Source organism: Cornus florida, unplaced genomic scaffold, assembly GCF_030987335.1.
Source record: "Cornus florida cultivar Cherokee Brave unplaced genomic scaffold, ASM3098733v1 CherokeeBrave_3.0.0_Hap2_Chr03, whole genome shotgun sequence".
Taxonomy (NCBI): domain Eukaryota; kingdom Viridiplantae; phylum Streptophyta; class Magnoliopsida; order Cornales; family Cornaceae; genus Cornus; species Cornus florida.
The window spans coordinates 34,615,804-34,642,793 of record NW_026775573.1 but is presented as its reverse complement, the minus strand read 5'-3'; the positions used below and the strand labels follow the sequence as shown (position 1 = coordinate 34,642,793).

Sequence of the window (26,990 nt, the reverse complement as noted above, 5' to 3'; positions counted from 1 at the left end):
GAAACCCTAAAATTGAAATATAACCCGAAATTTGAATCAAATTGGCTTTAAACTAACTTCGAATTAACTTGCTTCTTCTTCTTTTTTTTTTTAGCTTGCTCTAAACTGAAGTTTGCAAAAAAAAATTCGATCGAGAGCCATGGAGACGTATAATGGTTGTATTTGAAGAGGTAGAGATTTTATTGTCATTCAATGTCAATTAAGAAGGTTCAAATAGTCATTTTCATCCAATGAAGGGTAATCCTAAAATTTCTACAATTTTGATTACATGACGTCATTTTCTGTCGTTTGACCGTTAAAAAGAAGTTGAAATAAGTCAAAATAATTATTAAAATCACGGAAGAAGCCCGTGTAATTATGAAAAAATTAAGAGTAGGTAAGTTTAATTTAACCATAAATATATATATATATGTATATGCACCATTCCATCTTATTTCGACGGTGATGCCACGTCAAGTTTCCTTTCCAACCCTCGTGCTCCCAGCACCTGACACACACCCTCCTCTCCACGTGATGCTTAGCTAAGTGTCCTCACACTACCATCTCAACGTCCACAACTGTACGGCTTTGATGCTCTCTCTCTCTCTCTAAAAATACAAAAAAAAAAAAAAATTAAAAAAAAGAAAAGAAAAGAAAAAAACCGATTTCTCTAATTTTTCGAAAGTTCAATTGGGTCTCTCTCATCGTCATGTCTTAGCACACTTTTTCAAAATTATCCACTGCAAATTTACGAATAATTTGTGAGAAATTGTTACGAATAACGTGCGATTAGGGTTTCAATTTCTGTACCACTCCATCTCTGTTTAGAGAGAGAGAGCGTGGTTTGCAGATAGAAAAGTTAAAGAGCGAGATATATAGCTTGATATATATGCACACAGTGTAGAGTGATAAAGAGTGATGCTGGTATGATGGATTCGATGAACCCAATGCCACTTCAAGTTCGGCCCTCGGAAGGGCAAGAAGAAGACCACATGCAGGTTTCGATTCGTGTTGATGAAAATGGAGGTGGATTTGAAGCCGATGATGGCAGTGAAGGTTGTGACGATGATGCGATGAACAGCGCTGAAGAGGTTCATATGAATCCAACAGTCCCTGTGAATCACAGTACAGCTCTCTTGTCTCAGACGAGTGAGCTTACCCTTTCGTTCGAGGGTGAAGTTTATGTCTTCCCTGCGGTTACTCACGAAAAGGTTAGTTCTTACACCAATTTGTTTCTGAAATTTTCTTTTCTTAGCAGTTTCTGACAAGAGAATTATTTATATCAGTTTCAGCGGTTCATTTCCATGTAAATTATATGATTAACCCCAATTTGTCAGTAAAAAATGCTATACAACATGCTACGGATGGATTTGAAATTCGTGGGACTGTATTAGAACCCATTTGTGTTTGTGGATGAATTGATACTTAAAGTTCTTTTTGATTAATTATTAGTGATCTTCATATGTCATCTTTGTCTTTTGTGTAGTTAGTTGTTTGTGTCTTGTTGTTTTCCTATATTTGTGGGTATTTGTGTAACTAAATTGGGACAAATTTTCTTGTGCGCCTGGAAGGTCTATCTTTTTGGTTGGCTATATATAATTATGCTTTTGTGAATGTAATCCACATTATAAGATGTTCTCTTTTCACGTGCTTTAGAGTTGTACTGATCCATTATAGAGTAGAGGGTTAAACAGGTTTGTTTGGTTAATAGGGACTTAAGTTGTCAAATTTGGTTGATCAAAACTAGAGTCCGTACATTTACTTTTTATTTTTAGCTTAGTTATAAATTCAAAAGTAAGTTCGTGTCCTGGAAGTCGCATCTCGCTCATGGTGGAAGATGGCATTCAAGCTACATTTAAGGGTAAATGAGTAATCTTCTACACCTAGGGTATAATGGTAATTTGACACTGATGTACTCACCAATATTGGGATTCATGCATGCATGCATTAGGGTTTTTAGTGTCTCATGATTTGATTTAGAAAATCCTTTTGATATGCATGCAAAGTGTTCTGAAACTGCCTAATATGAATATTTTCCAAGTATAATTGTGCACACGAGTTTTGTTGATTGATAGACAGGTTGATCGATTGACCTGTTCGAGTTTTCAGTTTCCTTTTCAATTTAAAGCACTGTCCTACTATCTCTACAATACTAATTTACCTATAAATACACTACTCTCACAGAAAGAGATTACACAGAGCATAGAGAGATTTGTATGTTTTTGAGTGCATAAATTTTTTTCTTTACATTCGTCAATTGTATTAACATTGGCGAGTGTTATTAAAGTGCATTGACACAAATTGTTGTGGAGCTAATCGGAAAAGTTCAACACCAAAAACCTATCAAAATTTCAAAGGTTGGGTTGGATGATTAGTGGCGGAAAATGAATCACTAGTTGGAGCAACACTTTTGTGTGGAGCGAAGCCTGTTGACGAGCAGATTCATGAAAATAAGAAATGCTCATTCTAATGGTTCTAACATGTTTCTGGAGTGGTACCTTCCGAAAAAAAAAAAGAAAGTTTCTGGAGTGGCAAGTTGGCAGCAGAATGTTCGTCTTTGACGGTATTTGTTTAACAATCATCATACAATGGAGTTAAATGCCATGTCTGAAGTGGGTGCACACTTTGTTTTCCTTGCATGCACCTGGTTTCACTGCTTACTTAGTGCTGTCCATTGGGTATAGGTAGTTATGATAATAACAACAAAGGGAACTACATTTCATCAAGATAACTTGTGTTTTCTTGGTTTATATCATAAAAGTGGAACAACATAGAGAATACTTGTATGGTCTCTGCTCAAGGATCTATATTTTCTTTTAAATAAATACATAACCTACCTATGTCTGGAATTTATTAGAAAATAGAAACATTTGCTATATAGGCTTAAGTCATGGTATAAAGACGAGTATGTGAAAGTGTGATGTAATGCAAAGAAATTTGCTATTTTATTTATTTAGCTGTTTTTGATATGAAGACTCAAGGAAAAGGGATATACTTTTTTTTTCTCAATTTTGATTCAATGTTAGTGATGTTTGCAATGGACATAGGATGTCATAGTCACTGGCACGGTCATTTTGCCTTCAAACATATCTTGAATGTGGTCATTGTAGTGTCAGTCTATTGGCCTCCAAATTAAGTGCTAATTACTTTGCTTTATTTTACTACATTTTTGCAGTATATGTTAGTTAAAAACTTAAAATATCAATTCTGTTGGCCCTTCTCATTTTATGCTTATTTTAAATCATTTTGTTGACTTCCAGTTCAAACTTCAAATGGCTTTTGACATAGGAATCTTTCATTTTTTTTTTTTCTCTAATTTGTTGATATGCTTGGAATTGCTTAGATATGTATACTTAGTGACTAATTTTGCAATAAGCATGCATCATTTAGAAACTATGGGTGTAATTAGTCATCTGTCAGATTCTGATTTTCATATTCACTATCTAAGACGGATTCGCCACCTGTCACAAGTCCGTAATTCTTGGAAATATGCAATTTAAATACGTAGTTGGAGGTGGGGATGTGCTGATATGTACTTAGTGATCTCATTTCAGTTGGCTGGGGTTGGACTTGATGGTTCATTGCAAAGATGAGTATTAATCTTGATTAAGTATCTCTTATGTCCATTTTGCTATGTTTTATTTATATATTGCTTTACATCAGAGTGAAATTTTCTGCACATTGCAATCTTAATATGAAACTGTTTGTGGATAATATCAACTGCTATGCACAATATGCTGCCTGGTTATCTTGATGAAATAATACTTGATTTCTTGTAATATGCATAAGACAGGTGCAAGCAGTGCTATTGCTCTTGGGAGGGCGTGAAATACCTAGTATTGTGCCTACCTCAGAATTTTTGTTACAACAGAGCAACAAGGTATTCCTGAAACCACACTGCCTTTTCTCTCTGAGTTTTAATATAGCTGGTATATTGCTATAGTTTTATACTATTATCCTCAATGTGCTGTAGAGTGTTGGTGATGTCTCACAACGTCCAAATCTTTCTCGAAGAGTTGCATCCCTTGTTAGGTTCCGTGAGAAGCGAAAACAGAGATGTTTTGAGAAGAAAATTCGGTACTATTGCCGAAAAGAGGTTGCTCAGAGGTAGGTGAGGCAACACTAATTTGTTTTAGTAACTTACACTATCATCATTATCCTTGCCTTTCCCTTTCCCTTCCCCTTTCCCTTTCCCCCATAGGGGAAAGAAAAAAACTATCATAGATGATTTTGTGCAGAATGGATATGGTTACTTGCCGATTTGTTTATGACAGTAGCGAGTCTCAAGAATATTTCACGATAATTATTGACGATGTTACAATGATGTTTATAAGGACTATAAATGGATATTATACAGGCAGTCCAGCACTGAGCACTATTTATTTTTTAATCTATGTAATAACAGTAATCTGTGAGTAATGTAAAAGCAATAATTACCGATAAGCTTATTTGATAACACCCCCCAATCCCACACACACACAAAAGAAAAAAAAAAAAGAATAATAATAATAATATAAATAGTAGTTATCAAAACTTTATTGTGGGATCGACCAATAATATGTTAGTAAAAATACGTACAGCGAGTAATTTGACTTTTTGAAAAGCCAAAAAAGAATAATAAATTTTCAAAACTTATTTTTAGAATCAACAAGTTATTATGTAATGATAAATGGTGTGAAGATGTTCCCTTCAAGAGTATACTATTCCTTATTAGTTACTTTAGGAGTCTGTGCAGCGATTTATTCTCCTCTTTTCCTTGGAAGCGCATTTAGAGATCCAACGTTCTATTGAACATCACTTCTTTGTTTGAATGGCCTTTTGAGGGATGGTCCTCGCAGTTGATAATTAGATTAAGAAAAGAAAGTTCCTAATGAATTTGGGGTGTACTGCAAGAGATGGTGGGGATAGCTTCGCTAGTTGGTTTTTGGTTGTCTTGGTGCTACAGTATGTTCTTTATGGAGTTTGGTGCTTCTTGGTCTGTTGCGGTGTATTTGGAGTGTGAGGAACAGAAGGCATACGAGGATATATGGCATTTCTGAGTTCTGACTGCAAAGTTGAAGCAATTGCTTCAGATTGTCATTGTTTGTACACTTGGCAGTCAAGGGGAATTGTTGTGTCTTAAATGTGTATTAATTTGTTGCGTTTTTAAGTGAGATGGATTTAATCTTCGATGTGTTGGTGTTTTTGTTTTGTTTTCTTTTGTATAGCAGTCCCGTGTGCTTAACTTGGGCATGGGATGGGCTCCATTTTTGTCACTTTCTTTTGTGAGTTAATATTTATTGGGGAAAAAAGAACCATGTCCCCCCTTTAAATAACTTCTGCAACTGTAACCTTGAGCGTGCACGAGGCTTAAATGAACCTAAACGTTGATGTGAAAGTATTTGTTCTCTTTAGGAGTTGAAGGAATATAATTTTTATGGTATTCTGCTTCTCATTTGTTTTTTTTCCCCTTTCTGATTTTAGACAGGAAACAATTGAATATATGAGGTTCCATCCTTTTACCTTTTCCTTGTTTCAGGAGCTTTTGCTCCATTTAGAGTTTTGATCTCCTTCCCTATAAATTTATCATTTAATAATGGAATGTTTGTTTGATATTCATACTTAATTGTAGGGATGTGGATTACTTATCAAAAAAAAATTGTAGGGATGTGGATCATGAGGTTATCTTATAGTTGCTTTGAGGAGGATTTCTTGTCCTGCTTCCTTGTACTTATTTTTTTCCTTTTATGTAATTGTCTTTTTGTCATAGTAGAATAGTGGTACCTAAGAAGCATGGACACGGACATGGACACGATACGACATGGATATGCTAAACACATCAAATTCTAAAAAAGTAGGACACAGACATGGTGTGGACACGACTAATATAAATATAAATTTTCATTTATATATCTATTGGGTAAGAAAATTATAAAACTTTAATTACTTTATAATTTCTATACTAAAGTTTCATAGGTTAAGTGGTGAAGCTATTTGAATATAAAAAAGAATATAGTATATTATATATGATGTTACTATTCTATCTTGACATTGCTGTAATGTTTTTGTTCATAAACATACTATGACATGTGTTTAATGTCTATTTTTTTTAAAGAAAAAGAGGTTGGACACTTTGATATATGTTCGTAATGTTGATTTTAGGACTACCATATAAGACAGTGTGGGATTTGTTGTCGAGTGTTTGGAATGTGTTGATCAAGTGTGTGACGTCAAGCAAGTGTCCAAGATGTGTCGACCAAGTCTCCGAAATAATAAAAATTAATTTTAAATTATGGACACGGTCATGAAGTGTTAGAGATGTGTCCAGTAGTGTCCATGAAGTGTCGGTGTCCGACACAGAAACGACACCTCATAGAAGTGTCCGTGATTCTTAGAGAGGTACTTTCCAATAACTCTTGATATGTGGAATTCTGTTGAAATCTAAATTTTGATACTTGCATTGACTGTTTGTGATACTTTCTGTGGTAGCTTTTTACTCGTTACTATAATGATTGTCGATTGCTTTACTGTGCCTTTTCTTAATTTTCTTTTATAGGTGCATTATTTCACATTTAAGTGTTTTACCAAGCTTCTACTTCTTGAATGAATAGGCACCTTTGCTTTTTGATAGAATACTGAAGAAAGTGAAAATGTCTTTAGGAACCCATTCTGTTATTTTTGTGTGTTCTGGACCGCATTCTGCATAATATATTTGATTAGATAAAATAATTTCTAGTCAACTTGACTGTCTCTAAATTTCTACTGTACACTAATAAATACAACTGGAGCCCTTTCCATTTTGATTATTGTTGTCTCCAATTTTCTTTTTGTCGTTTTTGTTGATAGAATTTTACTGAATAAGTTGCTTTCCATAAATAATATTTATCCTGCTAGGATGCATCGTAAGAATGGCCAATTTGCAGCATTAAAGGAATGTTACAAAACCGATGCTAGTAGCTGGGATCCAAGTGATGGCACTCCTCCAGAATATGTGTGAGTTTGAAGTTTCATCTCATATCAACCCACATTGTCATCTCATATATCATATTTAGTATCAGTTTCTTTATTTTTGTGTCATGTCTTGTTACTCTTGTATTTTATCGTGTACTGTGAGATACATACAAATCATAAAATATTGAAAATAAATAAAAATATTGAAGTTATGATTTATATGAGAAACTATGCTCCAAGTGCTGATTCCATTATATTTAATTATATGTTTTTGGTTGTGGTTACTTGCAAAAAAAACCCCCTGCACGATGAAAAAACTTCTGCAACTTGTATATCTGCATTGTAACTTGCCTCCTTCAACTATTGAATATGTTGCAATTTGCCACCCTCCAATTTAGAGTATCCTTCAACATTTTCAACAGTTGAGGGGGAAAATTGCAATGAGGGGAGCAACTTGCAAAAACTTGTATAGTGTGTTATATATATATTATTTTATATTTTTTACTATTATTATAACCCTTTAGGTTTGTTTATATTTTCAGAATCTAGCATTCTGTTACTTTGATTTGATTAAAATTAGGATTAATTCGAAATTCTCTTTTAACTATTTTAGAGTTATAGTTACACCTTGTGTAAGGTTGTTGCGAAAGATTAATCATGGACTTTATTCATTAAGTATTGGATTTATTATTTTTTATAAATTTGGTACATCCTTGTTCTACGATTATTACATACAAATACCAAACGTTTTAGATTTGTCTTAAACAAAAATTTGTCATGACCTCAATCAATAACACACCTATCGAGGTCACGACTGATACTCAAACGCATAAGTTTTCATTAATCAATGATCAAAAGTACAAAGTATCACAGTTGTTCCTCAAAAATCTCACAGAGCTTCTCAGGTCTTCTCTTTTTCATCCTGGAAACTACCATGTTTTCATCCTTGTTCTATGTACTCACGTGGACAGTTAGACATTGATGACCAACACAGATAAATTGTGCAGGACTCCTGATTTGATATGCCTTCTAGCTTTTCTTGTATTGACCTGAAATATCATAGAGATGAGCACACAGCCCGTAAGAATTACTTCATCTAACCTTAACAATCATATAACATATATATATACACACACACACATACATATACATGTAGCTAACAAGTGCTTCATCCACAGAAAGTGTAAGGGAAACTAATTTGAAACTAGATTTTTATTTGACTAATATTTATAAGCATTACAAGCCTTTTATTAACTTGATGCTTCACAGAATATTATTACCATCCAAACACTCTCAGTGATGAACATGCAGACTAATGTTGCACAGTATATAATTATTAGCCAACGTTCTTGAATGATATACTGACTGGATGCTTTCAATCGCACATTTACAATGAAATTTTCTCGCACATATGAAGCATTCACAAAACACTATTTGATACAACTACTACAAATAAGCTGAACTCGCCCGACTCAACATACCAGTAGATTTACAAGAACATCTTAATACATATTAACCAAAATAGTCACCATTTAAGACAGGCCCGTGGTGAATGATATCTTCTTCATACAGTCACTTTGCACTAACACAGGCTCTTCCTTCAAAGGTTATTGAGATATTCTGGAATCAATTCCTCAATCCGAGCTTCCCTGAGTGTAACACCAGAATCCTTTCCTTGTGTGGTCAGCTCCAAAAATCAATATCTTAACTCTGGGATTACCCCTAAATGTCATCCATCATACTTGATCTCCCCTAGAGAGTCAGCACCTGAAAGAATGCAGATCGTCCTTTGTGTACGAGCATCTTTCTAATGGATCACTCTTTCAAAAACTCTTCCCACAGGTCATCCTTAACGCGGTTTGCCCAAGGTTTTGGGGAGTTGCTCCAAACATGTTTCATGTCTTCCCCCAAACCACCCACACCACACAACCTTGCCTAATCAATTCTATTTCGGATATTTTCCACAATTCAAACTTCATTCACAATGCCAAAAGATGATTTCACAGCACAACTAGTGCACAACTCAATCCAAAAAAATTTCTTGATTCGTTCATGCCACTTTTCCTAGTTCCTGTGAACATGCAAATATGTTGATTCAATTCAGGATCTTACAAGCTTCAATTCATAACTATTCACATTCATGCAAAATTATAATTAGAACCAACTCAAGAGGTCTTATCAATATTTTTTGCAAAACAAGAGATAATAGCTTGGCTTGTTTGGGTTGAGGAAACTGTGGATCACCTTCTCCTCCATTGCACCATGGTTAGAGACTGCTGGATTTTGAGGTTTGGCTTGTTTGGGATTCTTTGGTTTATGCCTGGATCCGTTAGAGGGTTGATTGAGGCTTGGAGAGGTTGCCATGTGGGGGCTCACATTCAGGATGCTTGGAGGGCTACGCCTCTTTGTGTGTGGTGGGGTATTTGGCTTGAGAGGAATAGGAGATATTTTTGATGGGAAGGAGATGTCGATTTCTACTCTTAAATTCTCTATTCTTTCCACCCTTTTTTGCTGGGTTTCAGGGAGAGATCATAGATCTTTAGAGGAAATTGTCGATTTTTTGGCCTCTTTGAAGGCTTAAAGGTCCTTTGTGGCCTTGTGTATTTCTTTTGGGCTTCGCTCCCCTTTTGAGCGCTTTTATAAAATTTTACTTATCAAAAAAAAAAAAAAAAAAAAAGATAATAGCTAAATATACGTCATATTTAGCATGCAGATAGTCACAAGAGGAATTGAAATTCAGACAGGAATTAGACAGAGAAACATAAAACTTGTTGACACATTTTCTAGCTCCTTTTAGCCTTCCCCCTTGCTCTTATCTTTAACTAACTTTCCTCTATTTATAGGGTGAGATTGCATGAAATTCAACTGGTACCTGTCAATTATTTTTCTTCATCTAGTACAGTTTTGCTCTCTGATTCTAATCATTTGTACTATTTTATTTTTGTCAGTTTAAAATTATTCTAATCATGGTTTTGGTCACTGCAAAATGTCTTGGTTTAGCCAGTGGGTGCCTTAATGCATTCATTCTTTTTCCATCTTGTTGGAGTTAATTGGGAAAGACTTGCCATGGTAAGGAGGAAGGAAGGACAAACACACTTGAGTAGTGCAACACAACAAAGAGTTGTTTGGTGTATTTGGGAAGGATGAATTTCTCTCGAAAAGGGAATTTGTCTCTCTCCATTGGATGGACTGCAGGTGCAGTGACAAATGAGCTAAAACAAAAGAAGCGTCTTACTTATTAAGTTATTATATGGTGATTTTTAACTGTCGATATACAGAATTGAATAAAATCAACTAGAAAAAACTTGAAACCAAAGGAATGTTAAATGATGGAATTGTGGTATGAACAGAATATAATGAAAGAGAACCACTTTGAGGTTCCATATGGAATGAGACATAGAATGGAGCCACTTTGAAGACGTTTCAAGAGTTACGAAGGAAGCTATGCGACTGAAAATACCTTGAACTGGTATTATTAATTGGTTTTACAAAATGTAGAAGGCGAAATTCTTTTGATAATTTTTGTAACCTTTAAAGATATTTTACATATTAGAAGACACAGCGATGCTTCTTTCATAGGAAGATGCAAATGAGTATCAGAGTGTTTCTTAAGTTTTTTTTTTTTTTTTTTTTCAAAGTGCCTTTACTACAATAGTTACTTAATCTCTAAAGAAAAAGTTTTGTTTTTTCTTCCAAAGTAGCAAAATAAAGCTATCATGAGTTGTATTTGTGTGTGACACATGGTGTATCAGATGATATAGTCTGGAAGCAGTATGTATTTTCATTATATATTGTTCTATGTATAAATTGCATCATATTTTACTTTTTGTATTTTTATGTTTAATTATGACAACAATTATCCAAATTGATAATGTTTTTTTTTTCCTAGTTGGTACTGACACACCTCACCTCCAAGAAATTGTTTGCACCTAGCAAGAATCTAACCTGAGACCTGAAGTTTCATGAGGATAATGTTTTTGATTTATCCATACTAATAAAATTGTAAGCGTTTTTTATTATTTATATACATTTTTCACTAATTTTTTTTTAAAAATTATGAAATTTAAAGAGGCCACATCAAATAGCCTATCCAATTTAATTTTTCAATTTTCACAAACAAGTGACCTTCTCAATCACTATTATATATATATATATGTAGAATAGGGTTTTTATTATTTATTTATATATACATTCTTACTACCTTTTTAATCAAAATATAGAATTTATAGAGCCACTCCAAGTGACCTTTGCAATTTAATATTTCCTTTTTAACACACAAGTGACCTTCTCAATTACTATTATCTTTATCTATATTTATATCTATACTATACTGTTAAAATGTATGAATTTCTGAATTTTTATATCCATTTTTTTTTTTTTTTGTAATTTTTTAATTTCTAATCAAAGAATATATATATATATATATATATATATAAAGCAATAAAACACTTCTAATGAAAAAAACTTTGAGTAGACTTTTAGTGAAAGGGAAAACTTTATTTTTGTATTTAAAAAAATGTTTCTAAATAATTAAAAAAACCTTACACTTTTATAAGTAGTATAGATTTGATTAGAAATTAAAAAATTACCAAAAAAAAAAAAAATGTATATAAAAATTAAGAAATTCATCCATTTTAATAGTATATATAGTATATATATAGATATGGATAATAGTAATTGAGAAGGTCACTTGTGTGTGAAAACTGAAATGTCAAATTGGAAAGGTCACTTGGTGTGGCTCTGTAAATTCCATATTTTGATTAAAAAGAATAGTGAAAAATGTATATAAAAATAAATAATGAAAACCCTATACTACATATATGGATGATAGTAATTGGGAAGGTCACTTGTTTGTGAAAATTGGAATATTAAATTGGATAGGTGTAGTAAGTCGGACGCTTGCCTTCCAACCCAAAAGCTTAAGTTATTGGGTAGTGCTGCATAACCGCCCATATATATCTAATCTCTTTAACATCCGGATCTGATGTGGGACAAGATACCTCTAACATTCTTCCCCACCTGAGCTTGCAAGCCTCTCATTGTGGTCAAACCACGCTGCCAAAACCCGGGCGGGTTCGCCTAGGCAGCTGCTTGGCCTAACATTAGATCAAGGACTCGGTCCGGTTTTGATACCAACTGTAACGGGTCGGGCACTTGCCTTCTGACCCAAAAGCTTAAGCTGTTGGGTAGTGCTACATACCACCCATATATACCCAATCTTTTTCCCATCTAGATCCAATGTGGGACAAGATCCCTCTAACAATAGGTCACTTGGTGTGGCCTCTTTAAATTTCATATTTTGATTTAAAAAATAGTGAAAATGTAGATAAATAATAAAAAAGTCTTACACTTTTATAAGTAGTATAGATATATATGGTGTCATTTAGTTGGTTTAAAATTAAAATTTCTTATGATTTTATAAGATTTCAACCACGTGCATTGCATGTGTCTTTTTTGTTAGTGTTCATATATAGTTGAAATAGTGCTTGTTACTTTGTTATTGAACTTCAATGTTTCCCTCTCTCTTTCTCTCTTTTCAATAGATTGCGTAGATGTCAACATTGCGGGATTAGTGAAAAGTCTACTCCAGCAATGCGTCGAGGACCAGCAGGTCCAAGAACTCTTTGCAATGCCTGTGGGCTTATGTGGGCAAACAAGGTAGGTGTAGTTGATCAAATTGCTGTATATTCGTAATTCCTTACACTCCCAATTTCTGATGGCAGGTTTTTTTGTCATGCTGAGTCATGGCCTTGACATATTTGTACATAGGATACTTTATTTTTCTTTTTATAATTATAAGGTCTGGTTTGGACCTTTTTTTATTAAGAGTGGAGTAGAACGCTAATAGGGTTAAGTAAATGTAATGCAATTTACCTGTGAAGTGTCCCGAAAGAGAACTAAAAGATAACCAACTGAACAAGTCCATGCTAAAGTGGAAACTAAGAACATATTAGCTTTGACTGCTGGACATAAATAGACAGACCTGAAAGTTGGATCGCTAGAAATGCTGCCTATCAGAAGACTTGGGATTTTTTGAGAAATAATATGATGTTCAAGGAACTAAATGTATTTTTTTGTTGCCATCTTACAAAACTTGATTTACCTACCTAACGTGTTTTAGAAGTAAAATTGAAATAAAATGATGCTTGTGATCAAGATTATTAGAATCAGGATCCTATATTGGATTGATTTGGGATCGTCAAGATCTAAATGTAGGTTGGATTAAGAATCATAAGATTCTACAAGATAAGTTAGATAACACCCAGTAGCATATGTGCATTGAACGACAAGATAAGTTAGATAACACCCAGTAGCATATGTGCATTAAACATTTCTTAAAAAAATAGGCAAGAAAAAAAAAAATTCATTAAAGAAAAAGTAAAAAGATTTAAGACTAGGATTGAAATGCATAAACCTCCATAGGGGTAGATGAACTGCAGTATGAAGGAGTACTTGAAGTTTCTAGATTTTCAGCACTTGGTTGACATGCTTACGGAAAGTGCGTGGTTCATTTGGTCTGTGGTAGGTAGATTCCAACCCTTTCTAGGTTGGATAAAATTTTGGCTTTGAAATATGAGATGAATCTCGGGAAGGATTTTCGGACCTTGTTCCATGTTGCTTGATTGTGGAGTGTTGAGGAAAGGCAAATTCTCATTTCGATTTAAGAATGTGTGGCCTTGATGAGGTGGAAAGGTTTAGAAGGGAGGAATGCAAGGTGTAGTTTGGGAAAATTGAATGATGGAAGAGATAAGTTAGAGATAAAAATCTAGAGCCCTTTGGCTAGGAAGAGGGACTGAAATACGAATTTCTTCCACCGACTGGTGAATACTCATAGAGAATCAATCACATTGGGAAAATTTGCATTGATGGAGAGGTGTTAAGCATAGAAGAGGATGTTTGACGAGGTATAGTGGTGTGCTTTTCCATCATCCAAAAGTCTCTTTTGTTATTCTTTTAGTACCTTTAGCCATCCTATTCCTCCTTATAATAGTTTCATCTTCTAAATTTAATATTGTTTCTTGTAGATACAAGATTTCTACTTTATCCCTTTTAAATTTCACAACCTAACCCTTGGACTTATAATTACTTTTTCTTTCTTTATTATACTTCAATATTACATGTCTAAGACTGTCATTCTTTCTCTTAGAATAACCTTACAATTTTTGTATGCGAGTCTATTTACTCTTGTGAAAATAATTAGTTGGACCTATATTCAATCCACATATAAAAGATAATCAAAAGTTTCTCTCTTTTTGGTATATGTTTTAGTTTTCACAAGATTATGTGCCATTACAAATAGGGCAGCAAACTCATGAAGAGCTTGAGCCCGTTTGATAAATGACCGAGCCCGAACAACCCATTGTTTGGCTCGTGATCATGACTTATTTATTAGGGATTGTTTGAATTTATAGTTATTTTTTTTCCTTATAATCTTCATTTTAAGCTCAAGTTTGAGCTTGAGATCAAGATCGGAATTGATTAAATGGGCTGAGCTACACTCTTGTATGAGCTTGACAATCAAACTGGAGCTAAAGGTTGACAATCAAACTGGAGCTTGAACAGCCGAAAGCTTTCCTTGGCTCAACTAGTTTGCGGCCCTAAATGCAAAGTCTAGGATAGCCCCCCCAATGTCATTCCTATCTCCAAATCCTTGTCTAACATGCACCATTTCATATCCTACACAATCTTTTTTACATGACCATTAAAGATTAGTCACAAAATTTATCTTTCCTTCGCGCAGTCCTGGAATTACTTCATCTATATACTACTAATATTCAGTTTTAATATGTTTTCTAGTCCTACTTGGGTACATAAATGCTAGTTATATTAAATAAATTTGTCACACCCCGTACACTCGGGTGAGGTTAATAAGGTTTAGAAAGAAAAAAGGGGACAACAATCCACCAATGAACAATCTGTGCAGCAAGCGATCAAAAATTCGTATAAAGTTCAATACTTATCGGATTGATGCAAACCAAAATTCTTTGAAAACTAGGCTCAAAATGCTACAATAATATGACTTTTTCCACGGTAGAAAGTTTCCCAATTAAATCAGTTTTTGAGATAAAGAAAGGTCTGCTTCAGCAGGAGGAGGAGGACTGAATATAAATCCAGTAATGAAATATGATCTTTTGGAATATTTGAGTAAGGATAAAATTTTAAGGCTTAGGTTTTTAGAAGGGGCATACAAAGAACTACCAACTTGGAAATTGTCAGAGGTCAAAAAGCGGATCAAATATATTAACCAAAACTCAACAAATCTAGTGACAGTAAGTGAGCAGCAGGTACCACGAGATTAAAAAAAAAAATCATTTACCGATCCAAATATCACGAAATTTTACAGGAATTAACTAGACTTATAATACTTCATGTGGTAAAAATTTCATAGCATTTCGAGAATGGAATCCATATGAAAAGTATGTTTAAAGTCACTCCTGCAACACATGGAATTCCCAACATCAAAATCGACTTCTAAAATTCATTTCAAACACCTCACTTAACATTTTTGGTTCAAACCAAATTTTGTACAACCTTCTACATGTCTATTTCAATCCCCAAAAATTTCGTTTTCAAGAGTCAAGTATAAGTAAGGAAAGTCTGTTTATACAAGATTCATTGATAATACAAAACATTGTATTAACCTCACCCCGGGGTACAAGGTGTGACAAATTATGAGTTGAATCCTGGTGCATATGAAGTCTGTCCAACATTTTCTATGATTTGATTATAACATATATTATTTTGACTTTCTTCTCCCTGGATGTCACTCACCTCATCTTAACAAGCCTTAATCTTATAATGGGATTGGCTGCATATTTCCATCTTCTCCCATCAGTTCTTCATAAAGCCATATCCTCTCTATGGTTAAAGATGATTCAATTGGATTCTTTAGTCTAGAGTCTACCAATATGTTATCTTTAATGCTTTATTTGTTAGGTTGAATGCAAAAATATATTTAAATCTGAACACACACACACACACACACACACACTAAGATGTCTTCTCTTTTAAATGGTTTCAGGCAATAGAATCCTTTATTTAGATCTGCAGTTTAGGTTGACACATTATCCAGTTTAATTCTGGTCATGATTTGTGTTCTGCTACTGCCTTCTTTGGCTTTTCAATTGTGAAGGAAAGGATGATGATGATGATTCAAATATCCAGCCCCTTGTATAGGGTGCATTAGCAGTTAGCACCTTTATTTTTCTGGGATTCATGATATTTGAACTGCAAAAGACAACCTCATTCTATTCGTTTAAGCTTGTACTCTGTGCTCCTGAAAAGTATGAAGGTTCATTTTTGTGAAGTTCATTGGAAACCACCTCTTTTTATGCCTGAGTATATTAGTGTCTCTTGGAGAACATAGCTCCCAATTCCATTATTGCAAAATGATGCTTTATCTTTCGCCATTAGTTGTCCAAACAATTGATGGTTCTACTTTTATATCATGTTTGTATTTCACAGTTACCTTACTGGCTGATACCAACACTAGTGGTTGTAATGATGTTTGCTTGCCTTTTCATATCTTACTAGTTGTTTTACTGGCTGATATGAACACTGATAGTTGTAATGATGTGATCATTTTGGTGTTACTTACCTTTCTTCAACATTTCATTGTGTTCTAAGGGAACATTGAGAGACCTTACAAAGGGGGGAAGGATTATGCCTTATGAGCAAAATGAGCCGGTATGTATTTTGATAAGCAACTACAAACTTTCATTTAAGTGAAGGCAATTGCTTTCCATTGTAAAAGATTAGAGGGTTCTATATATTGTTAAAATTGCTTGGTGTGGTGATAACTATTTGGTACACTCCATGTTCTTCGTACTGCTATTTTTGGGGAAAAGTTTCATGCTTGTTGTTTGCCATTTTTTTAATTTTATTGGGCTTAGTTTCTTGACAAGATCGTGCTTGCTGTGATTTAAGTGGGTTTTAATAGACAGATCATATGTAGTTGGAGTAGCTGTTTAACTCTGATAATGTTCATTTAATTGTCAGGAAACTCCTTCTGATATTAAGCCTTCAACCATGGAAATGCAAAATCCCTATCTTAATCATCTTGAGCAGGTATGATATATTTCGAGCAATTATGATGCATATGGATGAACAAGATAACACAGAAGTGAACTTGTTGATGATATATATGGCATATGTGTTGGAATTATTTATTTACTTATTGCTGGTATATTTAAGAACTTCTGCAGAATTCTTCAGGTTTGCTACCCGTGGAACTGATATTATATTTTGTCAATCTGGTTAATTATGATGGGAATGCTAACATTCCTTACAACAGGGTAATGTTAGCAAGTTCTGCTATTTTTAAGTGTCTCATCAGACATGATTAACTTGAGGGCTATCGAAGGGGTATTTTAGTATTTGATTGATTTGTTCTTTCTCATTTTCCTTCTCTTTCTTAGGCAATCTGTCCATGAATTACAGCTCATCTTCTGTGACTATCGCTTTTCATTTCTGATCATGATCGTTATCATTGTCGCCAAAAAGGGCAAACTATTACCCACCATCATGAACTAAATGGAAATTCATAGTTCTACCAGTAACAATCATCATCCATTCATAGTTAGCTCTAAAGTTGGTTCCTTACCAAATTGGTTCAGCTGGAATGTCTTGTTTAAGTGAGAAAACGGAACACCACTGCCTCGATTTGTTCAAGACTAGTTTCTACATTCTAGCCTATTTTGTGATGATCTTGCTATGGCAGCTCAATTTCGACAATTCATCCGGAATCATTACATGAAATTAAAGATAAGGTTTTATTCTCATAGACAACCAAAGGATTGTACAGAGAATGGATTATGTTGACCTTCGTCATATTCTCATATATTCTACTGTTCACACACTTATTTGTCTTCATCTTAAGAAGTTGAGGAACTGAGAAGGGCTTGGATTAGAGTTCTTTGGCTCCTTAATTTAATATTATTATTTTGGAAGTTAAAGCAAACACACACACCCATCATCCACAATATGTCTCTAGTGGGATTCAAACTCTCAACTCCCCCCTTTGGGTAGGAGAGATCATACCATTGGGCTTAATGTAATATTTTTTTAAGCTCCACCTATTGAATGAATTGAAAAATAGATACTATTTTAGTGTTGTTAGTACCCTACTGAAGGTGACAATTAAATCATATTTTAATGGACTCAAGTCCTTGCTTTGAGGCTGAAGGAAGTGATGGATTGACTCAATGGAGTAATTTCGGAGGCATGTAATGCTTTTGTTTGGAGGGCACCAAATCCTGGTTTCAGGTTTGATAGCCAGTGCGTGTGGATTCCAGACTTCGTAGTGGGGTGTCCGGGGGGGTGGGAGTGTCTGTAAGTTTGACATCGAGAAGGCTTATGACCATGTGAACTGGAACTTCTTGTTATAGATGCTAGAGGAGATTAGCATTGGTGAGAGATGGAGGGGGTGGATCTGGTTTTGTATTTCTATCATTAGATTTTCAATTCTAGTGAATGGAGTGCCTTTCAGATTTTTTGGTAGCTTGAGTTGTTTTAGGCAGGGGGGACCTATTGTCTCCCATTCTGTTCTTTATTGTGATGGAGGCTTTTAGTAATTTGATGAGGTGGGTTGTGGAGATGAGATGCATTCGAGGTTTTAAGTGGGCAGGATCACTCTAGTCAGATGAAGAGCTCCCATCTTTATTCGTTGACGACGTGATAGTTTTTTGTGATCCAGACGAGATAGAACTTAGATTTCTTGGGTGTTTTCTTATTTGCTTTTAGACCGTCTAGCTTGAAGATCAACCTTGGGAAGAGTGTGATTGTTCTGGTAAGGGAGGTGGGGGAGATGGATCCCATGGCTGGCATTTTAAGGTGTGGGGTTGGAGCTTTTCTGTTGACATATTTGGGATTACCTTTGGATTCTTTGGCGAGAAGAGTTGCCATATGGCATTCAGTTGTGGATTGGGCAGAGAGGATATTAGCAGGTTGGTAGAGGTAGTATCTATCGAAAGGAAGGTGTATTACTCTCTCGAATCTAACGGCCTAGTGATCCTTTCATTGTTCCAAATGCTGATTTTTGTAGTAAAGAGGATTGAGAAGTTGTAGAGGAACTTCTTATGGGGTAATATAGGGGAGGAATTTAACTATCACCTTGTTAAATGGGGGCAGATTTGCAGGCTGATTCAGTTAGGGGTGTTGAGGATTTTGAGTCTGGATATGTTCAAACAAAGCGTCGATGTGAAACTGGTTGTGGAGGCTTGGAGTGGAGAGACAAACTCTTTGGAGGAGGGTTATTTTTGTAAATTTGGGGAAGGCGGAGGGTGGTGGTGCTCCTTGGAGCTGAGTTCCTCGGCTAGAGTGGGGGTGTGAACGTTCATCTGAAAGGGGTGTGATGATTTTCCTAACATATTTGATTGAAAGCAAAAAGTGGGAGGCTTATTCAGTTTTGGGGAAATGAGTGGTGTGGAGGGAGACCGCTTTTGGATGCTTTTCCCGAGCCTCTTTCAGATCACGTTGAACAGATTCTCTACATTGGCAGATAGCTATCGCCTTGATGGTGGAAAATTTGTTTGAAATATTCAGTTTGTGAGGCACCTTCAGATTGGAAGGTGGATGATTTTGTTCCGTTCTTGGCCTTATTGTATGGTCAGCGCTTATCCGGAGAGGGGGAAGATGAGTGGATTTGGTCGGCTGCTTCCCACGGCAATTTGAGTTTTGCTCCTTCTATAGGAGATTGGTGGATGTTCAGGGCCTTTTTTTTTTTTTTTTTTTTTCCTTTGGAAGGCCATTTGGTGAACAAAATCCCCGTTGAAGGTGAGTTTTTTTTTGGCTGGATGGCAGCAGCCTTGGGTGATAATTTGTTGAGGAGGAGGCAGGTCATTGTTAATTAGTGTTGCATGTGTAAGAGGTGCAAGGAGATAGTGAATCATCTCCTCCATTACCCGGAGGGTAGGAACATACTTCTTGCATTATTTGGAATGAGTTGGGTCATGTTGCCTTCCACAAGGAGCATGTTTGATGCTTGGAGAGGGTGTATAGTGGGGAGGCAAGCTTGAGATGCTTAGAGGGTTGCCCCTCTTTGTGTGTGGTGGGCCAATGGCAGGAGAGGAACATGAGATCTTTTGAAGGGGTGGAGACTCCAACACGGGTGCTCAAATTCTATATTCTTAGTTCGTTATTCTTTTGGATTCATTGTTGGTATCATAAATCTGGGATGATTCCATGTATTTTTTGGATAGATTGAGATCTTAGTTGTTTTTGGGTTTTGTGCAGTAGTAGGATGCGCTTCCGTTTGAGTGCCTTTTTATGAATATTTTACTTTTAAAAGATATAAATACGGATATTTTAATGGACTTGGTGCATGTTAAGGATTTTTTGATAACCAACTTATGAAGAAATTTACATAGAAATGCATACAAATTATGACATACCAATAATGCCTGTGCACCAGTTCTTTTCATTCCAAAAGAAAAATAAAAGCAGATGCAATTAGTTTTAACAATATATTTTTTGATAAGTAATTATTTTAACTATTAAATGACAAGGAAGGTAATATATCTCACTTAATTTTTGAGGCCAAAGCTCGCTTTAATTTTTTTTTTTTTTTTTCTTTCTTTAACATCAGAAAACTCTAATTATGATAAGAATTAAGTCCTTAATTTACCCTTTATATTTTTGTTATCATCTTACAAAAAAATTGACTATTTTTTCAGTTTATATATGCTGAAGACGTACTGGTATGTATATTTCATTGAAGATAACAGAAAATAGGGGGGGAAAAATGATCTAAAGTTCTAAACCTAAATCCAAATCTTACACTCTTGATAAAAAATAAAAAAAATCTCCAATTTATACCAACCTTTCAACATGTTCTGATTCACCATCTCCATAACCATCACTGCCCAGTTTAGGCCACGTTTATTCCAGTGGTACTAGTCCATACATTTACAACCACTACCAAATTTTCTGGCCATAACTCCACGTGCAACGCCAACAGTTTTAAAACCCAGCACCACCACCATGAGCAGCCACCCATCCTGATGAAACCTACAACCACCACATTACTCAATATCAAAAATTTGTATGACTTTGTGCTGTGTAATTGACTGTTGAACAGATAAAGAATAAATTCAAAAAGGAAAAGGGAAATAGGGCATTGTGCTTCATATTTTGTAGATTCACTTGTGTATGGGGAATTTTTGTCAAAAATACATAGAAATTCCTCATTTATGGTAATACTTAATACCATATCAACCCAGATATAGCAGTATATTTTTTGGATTCCATTATCTTAGCCTTGCCTTTGCTTTGGTAGTTTAATCTATACTCTCTGAATTCACTACTATTATCATCGTCAGTTTTGTCCCCTTTTCCTTTATTTATTTTTATTTTTTATTATTGTGTGTGTGTTGCGGGGGGGGGGGGGGGGGGGGGGGGGGGGGGGGGGGGGGGGGGGGGTCGGGGTTTGTTTGGGGGGAAGGAAAGCAGTTGTGCTTTCATAGGAAGTGAGTGGTTGGACATTGAATTAAACAGGGGGGCCTGGAAGAGACGAAGCCATTATGGATTGAGTCTGGAAATTCTTCAGTGAGGCAGAATAAGCTGGTATGGACTGTACGGTTTCTTTCTGAATCTGGAAAATAGATATATTTCTAGTAGATGATTGGGGTTTGGTAAATCTTTGATTTAGTTTGTAAGTTCTAATTAGTTAATTACTTTTCTAAAACAGTATAAAGATGCAAAAAACTAATGATGCACTGTATAAGAATATGAAAATGAGAATAATATAGCATTTGATAATTTAAATTTTATATTGAAACATGGTGAGCGAATATCCTGTGTTGCAGTGTTAATTTTATTTTCTGCCTTTATGCTATTTTTTTTATGGGGGTAAATTACAATGACCTCCCCTGTAAATTGTCATAATAACAGGGACCTTTCCTCTAGTTTCAAAAATAACACTCACCTTCCCTATAGTTCTGGTCCAAGTAACACTGTCCTCCCCTCTCAAAATCTGTCAGTGTTTGTCTGCTAATGTCATGCTTGAAATTTACTAAAAACCCAATTTTGCCCTTAGAATGATTGAAAAGACATTTATGTCCATACGTTGTAATGGTAAATGGCTTAAAATCCCTCTACATAAAATAAGAAGGCAAAAGTGCCCTTTGGTCATTCTTCACAAAATCCCATCTCCCCCACCTATTTCACCTCATTTCAAACGCTCTATCTCGTTACCACCATTTCAAGCTTCATTACCACCAGTTCATCTCTCTCTCTCTCTCTCTCAATTTCTCTCTATATCTATCTATCTTATCTACCTCAAAGACTCAAATACTCACTCCTATTTTGTATTAGTAGTATTAAAACACTATGTTTGCATATATATATATCATAGAAGCGCTTCATATGTATGCTTTTGTTAACGCAAAGACCCTCCTCTATTTATAGCACGAGGTTCCAGAATCACGGTTTTTTTTTTTCCCCCACAAATTTTAGAGTAAAACCACAAGATATAAAATACCTGCATATAGATTTATGTCTATTTCTCTCTCTCTCGGCGCACACACACACACACACACACACACACACACACACATATATATGAAGAGAGAGAAAGTAGAGAGAGAGTGCTACTGCCTGCTGGACGCTTGGGTGAGTGGTGTATGGTGGGAAGACAGCCCACCAATGTGTACTTTTTTCTGCAAAATTACAAATGCTTTTAACAGTGATTTGGGCACCCCACTTTTTCACATTTCAGGCACCCCTAGTATTTATCGGACTCTATTTACCCCCTCATATACAGTACTGTTCATATGCACTATGCAGTGACTGGAGATTTTAGCCTTTTTACTAGGGTTACCCAAATTTTTTTATTATTTATCGTTGTAAATTGAAATTTTACAGTAATGTTTTACTTTCTAATATTTTGGGGAGGTTTCGCACAATAGTGAAGTCATCAGTAGCCCAACCGCAGTATCAAAGCTAAAGTAGAATGTGAGAGGGCAGTTTTGACTTTTAAATGTCAGGATTTTTATGAATAAATAATACATAAAAGTACATGGGCGTTATGGTCATTTCACAAGTTTTGTTAACCAACATCTCTGACAAGGGAGGTCAGTGTTATTTTGAAAACCATAGGGGAAGTCCCTGTTATTATGGGAATCTACAGGGGAGGTCAGTGTAATTTACCCAATTTTTTTGCTCACGCTATCTAAGAATTATGTCATATATCGCAAATGAAATATATGTTGTATCATATTACTTGTTTATACCGATTTGTAATGCTTATTTTATGTAGATCTTTCATAGCATACTGGATCATGAATCTGTACTGCATCCATTCAAAGATTAAGCAGACCTAATATTTCAGTCTTTATTGGCTTATCTACTTTTTTGGTGTTAATTAGTAAATCTACTTAATGTTCAGGATTTCCTGGAAAGTGCCGAAGCTTTTACTGATAATTCATCTATGCAATTGGAAAATTCATCAGGCAAACTTGACGAGCAGGTAATGAGCAAGTACACTCATTATCGCTTTTGGCTTTTTCTTTTCCCTTTCAATCGAGTAGTATTATACGTCATGTTTGAAGACTCGAGATGCATTTGAAACAACATTTTAAGTTTCTAATGGCATATACACAATATGGATGGCTTTTTCCATAAATTTGTAAGTGCATAAATTGTTTTACCTAGTATATGTTGCCCCGGTGGGCTGTGGGTAGGGGTAGGGGCAGGGGCGGAGCCAATTAAGGCCTACGGGGGGGCACGTTCTCCCCTTGGCCTGGCCCTGCCCAATAGAATATATATAGTTAATTTGATAATTGCGAGAGTGAAATTTAGAATAAAATTGTTCAAGATTGTGTTTGAGGTAAGCTCATGCCCTTAATCAAACGAGGAGGGAGTAGGCATAAATAAACTTCATTTGCTGTGTTGGTGCAACGAAAGCGCGCGAATAAGAAAGATCCAACTAAAGCCAATAAAGCAATCACACACAAACACAAGATATAGATGGTTCACCCAAACTCAGGGCTATGTCCATGGATGAGAAGAGATTCTACTATGATTCATAGAGATATTACAACAATAGAGTACCAACACTACGTACATGTCTTTTCATCATGTACCACTCCATGAGTCTATCTCCTCGCTTCCAGTGCCAATTGTGTTTTTTTTCTACTCTACCATTTCATAAACTACCTTTACCCATCAACTCCCTCATGAAACTACATCTCTCTCTACTCATAACCTAGGTACCTATTTATAGAGCTCCAAACCTGAGCCCAAGACTTGCTTGACAAGAAATTTCCAAACATTATACAAATCTAAAATAGAAATCTAATTAGAATAGGAATTTGAGACACAATTTCCAACAATCTCCACCTTGACTCAAATTCCACCAGCTTCCAACGGCATTCATCAGGACAATTCTTTTGCAGCTTCAATCTTGACGATCCTCCTGTAAAACTCCGATTGTCCACACTGTACATTGCTCGATCAATCAAACCTCTAAGGCTCCACCTTTACTACTCGAACTTCATGCCATGAACCCATCACGATTTTTTGGCATCATGACTAATCAAGCCGATTGACTCCACCTACAAGTGAAACTCGTTGAGACTCCTTGTGTTTTTTGGATCTCCTTCACCTTCGTCTCTGATACCAATTTGTTGGGGGCAGCGGAAGCGCGCGAACACAAGATATAACGTGGTTCGACCAAAACCAGTCTACGTCCACGGATGTGAAGAGATTCCAATATGATTCATCGAGATATTACAACAATAGAGTACCAACACCACGTACATTTCTTTTCATCATGTACCACTCCACGAGCCTATCTCCTCGCTACCAGTGCCACCAGTGTTTTTTCCTACTCTACCAATTCATCAACTCCCTCATGAGTTGGGCTGCAAACGAGCTGAGCCGAACCGAGTAGGGGCAGGTTCGAGCTCGGCTTGACTATATAGTAATGGTGATCGAACTCGGCTCGAGCTTGACTCGAGTTTCTACATGAGCGTCCGAGCTCGGCTTGACCATGATTGTAAAGGTTTTGAGCTCAGCTCAGTAGGTCGATTAAATAATAACCACGTCGATTGTGTGTACATTCATATATACACACACACACACACAAAATACAAACTGGAACAGAATACATAGTTTAATTTCTGAAATGAAAAACAGATTTCATAGTCACTCCCTCTCTGTGTATACATCAGATCTCATAAAATAATTGCCACACACACACACACACATATATATATATATATATCATAGTCACCCTCTCTGTGTGTATACATTATATATATACACACACATTCATACACATATATACACACACATTCATACACATATATACACACACATCCATACACATATATACACACATTCGTACCTGCTACAATAAATCAACACCATTCTCCACCCAAATCTGAAATTTGCTTCAATAATCACGAGGGAGTGACCATTCTTCTGATCTTTGCTTCAACAATCACGAGGGAGTGACCATGTATTTCGGGCATGATTGAGTGTGTCATCGTCGTTGGCGTTGAAGAGCAGGTTGCCGCAGTGCTCTGGCCAGAACGCCGCTTTCAATAGAGGTGATGATTAGGCTTAGGGTTGGGGATCGATATGGGTGGGAAATGGATATGGGTGAGATTACTGATGATTAGGGTTTATATATTTTTTTTGATAAGTGATGACTAAGGTTTATATGACGGGCTTGGGAATATGGGTTTGGGCTGATTTATTTTTAAAAGGCTTATGTTATGTTATTTGCATAGGTTGGGTTGGAATGGGTGGCCTGTTATATACATGTATATATATTTATATTCACGAGCTCAGTAACGAGCTTGTTGACGTACGTGTTCGTGAACAAACAAGCCAAGCTAGGGTATGTTTGAGCTCGGTTTGTTTATTAATCAAACGTATATTTTTTGTTCGGGCTCGGTTCGTTTGTTATATAAACGAATGCGAGCCGAGATTTTAACAAATCGTAGCTGCTGTTCGTTTGCAGCCCTACTCATGAGACTACATCTCTCTCAAAAGAACCAAGTATTTATGGCATTTCATTTTGGGATATACAAAAGGTGCAGCACATGGAAGAAATGATGCCATGGTTGAAAAGCTTGTCTTGTGTATTCAACTTATTACTTAATGGCTAACCATAGTACAAACCGAATCTGGGAAACGAAATGTCACTCTTATACCTTCTTCACTTTTCTCTTCCCTAGATTTTTCTGTTTTCCTTCTGAACATGATGTAAGGGCTTTTGTTTTGTTTTGTTGATCACTCTGGTAAGTATTCGGGTTGACATCCCACTTCTTACAGTTGAAATGGTTATAGTATTTTTAATTTTTGAAACTTCTATTGGCATAAATATATGTTATTTTGAATTTCAATCTTGTCTTTAGCCTGGTGTCTGCACTTGCAGGAAACTCTAGATGAGCTTGCCAATGTGTCTGGGACAGAGTTTGAGATCCCTACAAACTTTGATGAGCAGGTATTGATATTTTAGTAATGCGTACGCCAACCTTCTAGCGATTTAGCATTTGCGCCATTTGGGTTTGAAGCTGTTAAGTCGCCTCGTCTTCATGGATATCAACACACAGGTTGACATTGATTCCCACTTGGGGACTGACTGGTCGGGGACTCGAGACAATGTCATCCATGATTTTTGAACTCTTTTGGGTGCATCGTCCTCTCTGGTCTGGACAAGGATGCTGTCGCGGTTTCTGCAAATATGAGTTGGTTTTTGTTTATAGGAATTGATAGATCGTTCAAGCATTTAGTGGCTCAACAGTCTCTTAGTATCTTGATAAGCATTGGGCTTTCTTTTCGTCTTGAATTTTCTTCTTTATTACTCATTAAGCCGATGGATTTTTTTTAGTATCTTTGGTTGAGTAGACCTTTGATGTCACTGTGCCTGTCTAGCTAACTTTTTCCGAGGATGTGAAATGTAAAAATGGGTGAATGGTTCCTTTCTCTGCTCAGAATCATTTGGTGATATAACCTCTGTCATTGATTTTATTAATATTTTTGGGTGGTTCTTTTCCTTAATTATCAGCATATTAAACTTTTTGAAAAATAACCAACACTCTGTTAGTTAGAATCCATTAGAATACTCAACA

General features: G+C 35.7%; 1 protein-coding gene across 2 annotated transcripts; it reads left to right on the top strand.

Annotated features, from left to right (window-relative positions):
* Nucleotides 1-524: 524 nt before the first annotated feature.
* Nucleotides 525-26,919, top strand: LOC132300238 (GATA transcription factor 28-like). Of its 2 annotated transcripts, XM_059797247.1 has the most exons (10): nt 526-1,190; nt 3,773-3,859; nt 3,953-4,086; nt 6,853-6,951; nt 12,453-12,567; nt 16,537-16,596; nt 16,909-16,977; nt 23,294-23,374; nt 26,294-26,362; nt 26,472-26,919. In XM_059797247.1, the coding sequence occupies exons 1-10, from the start codon at nt 906-908 to the stop codon at nt 26,538-26,540; spliced, it is 1,068 nt and encodes a 355-aa protein (XP_059653230.1). In that variant the 5' UTR covers nt 526-905; the 3' UTR covers nt 26,541-26,919. The 2 variants fall into 2 exon arrangements, with proteins under 2 accessions (XP_059653231.1, XP_059653230.1); XM_059797248.1 differs by lacking the exons at nt 26,294-26,362; nt 26,472-26,919 and adding an exon at nt 25,877-26,185 and having other exon boundaries at nt 525-1,190.
* The last annotated feature ends 71 nt before the right edge of the window (nt 26,920-26,990 follow it).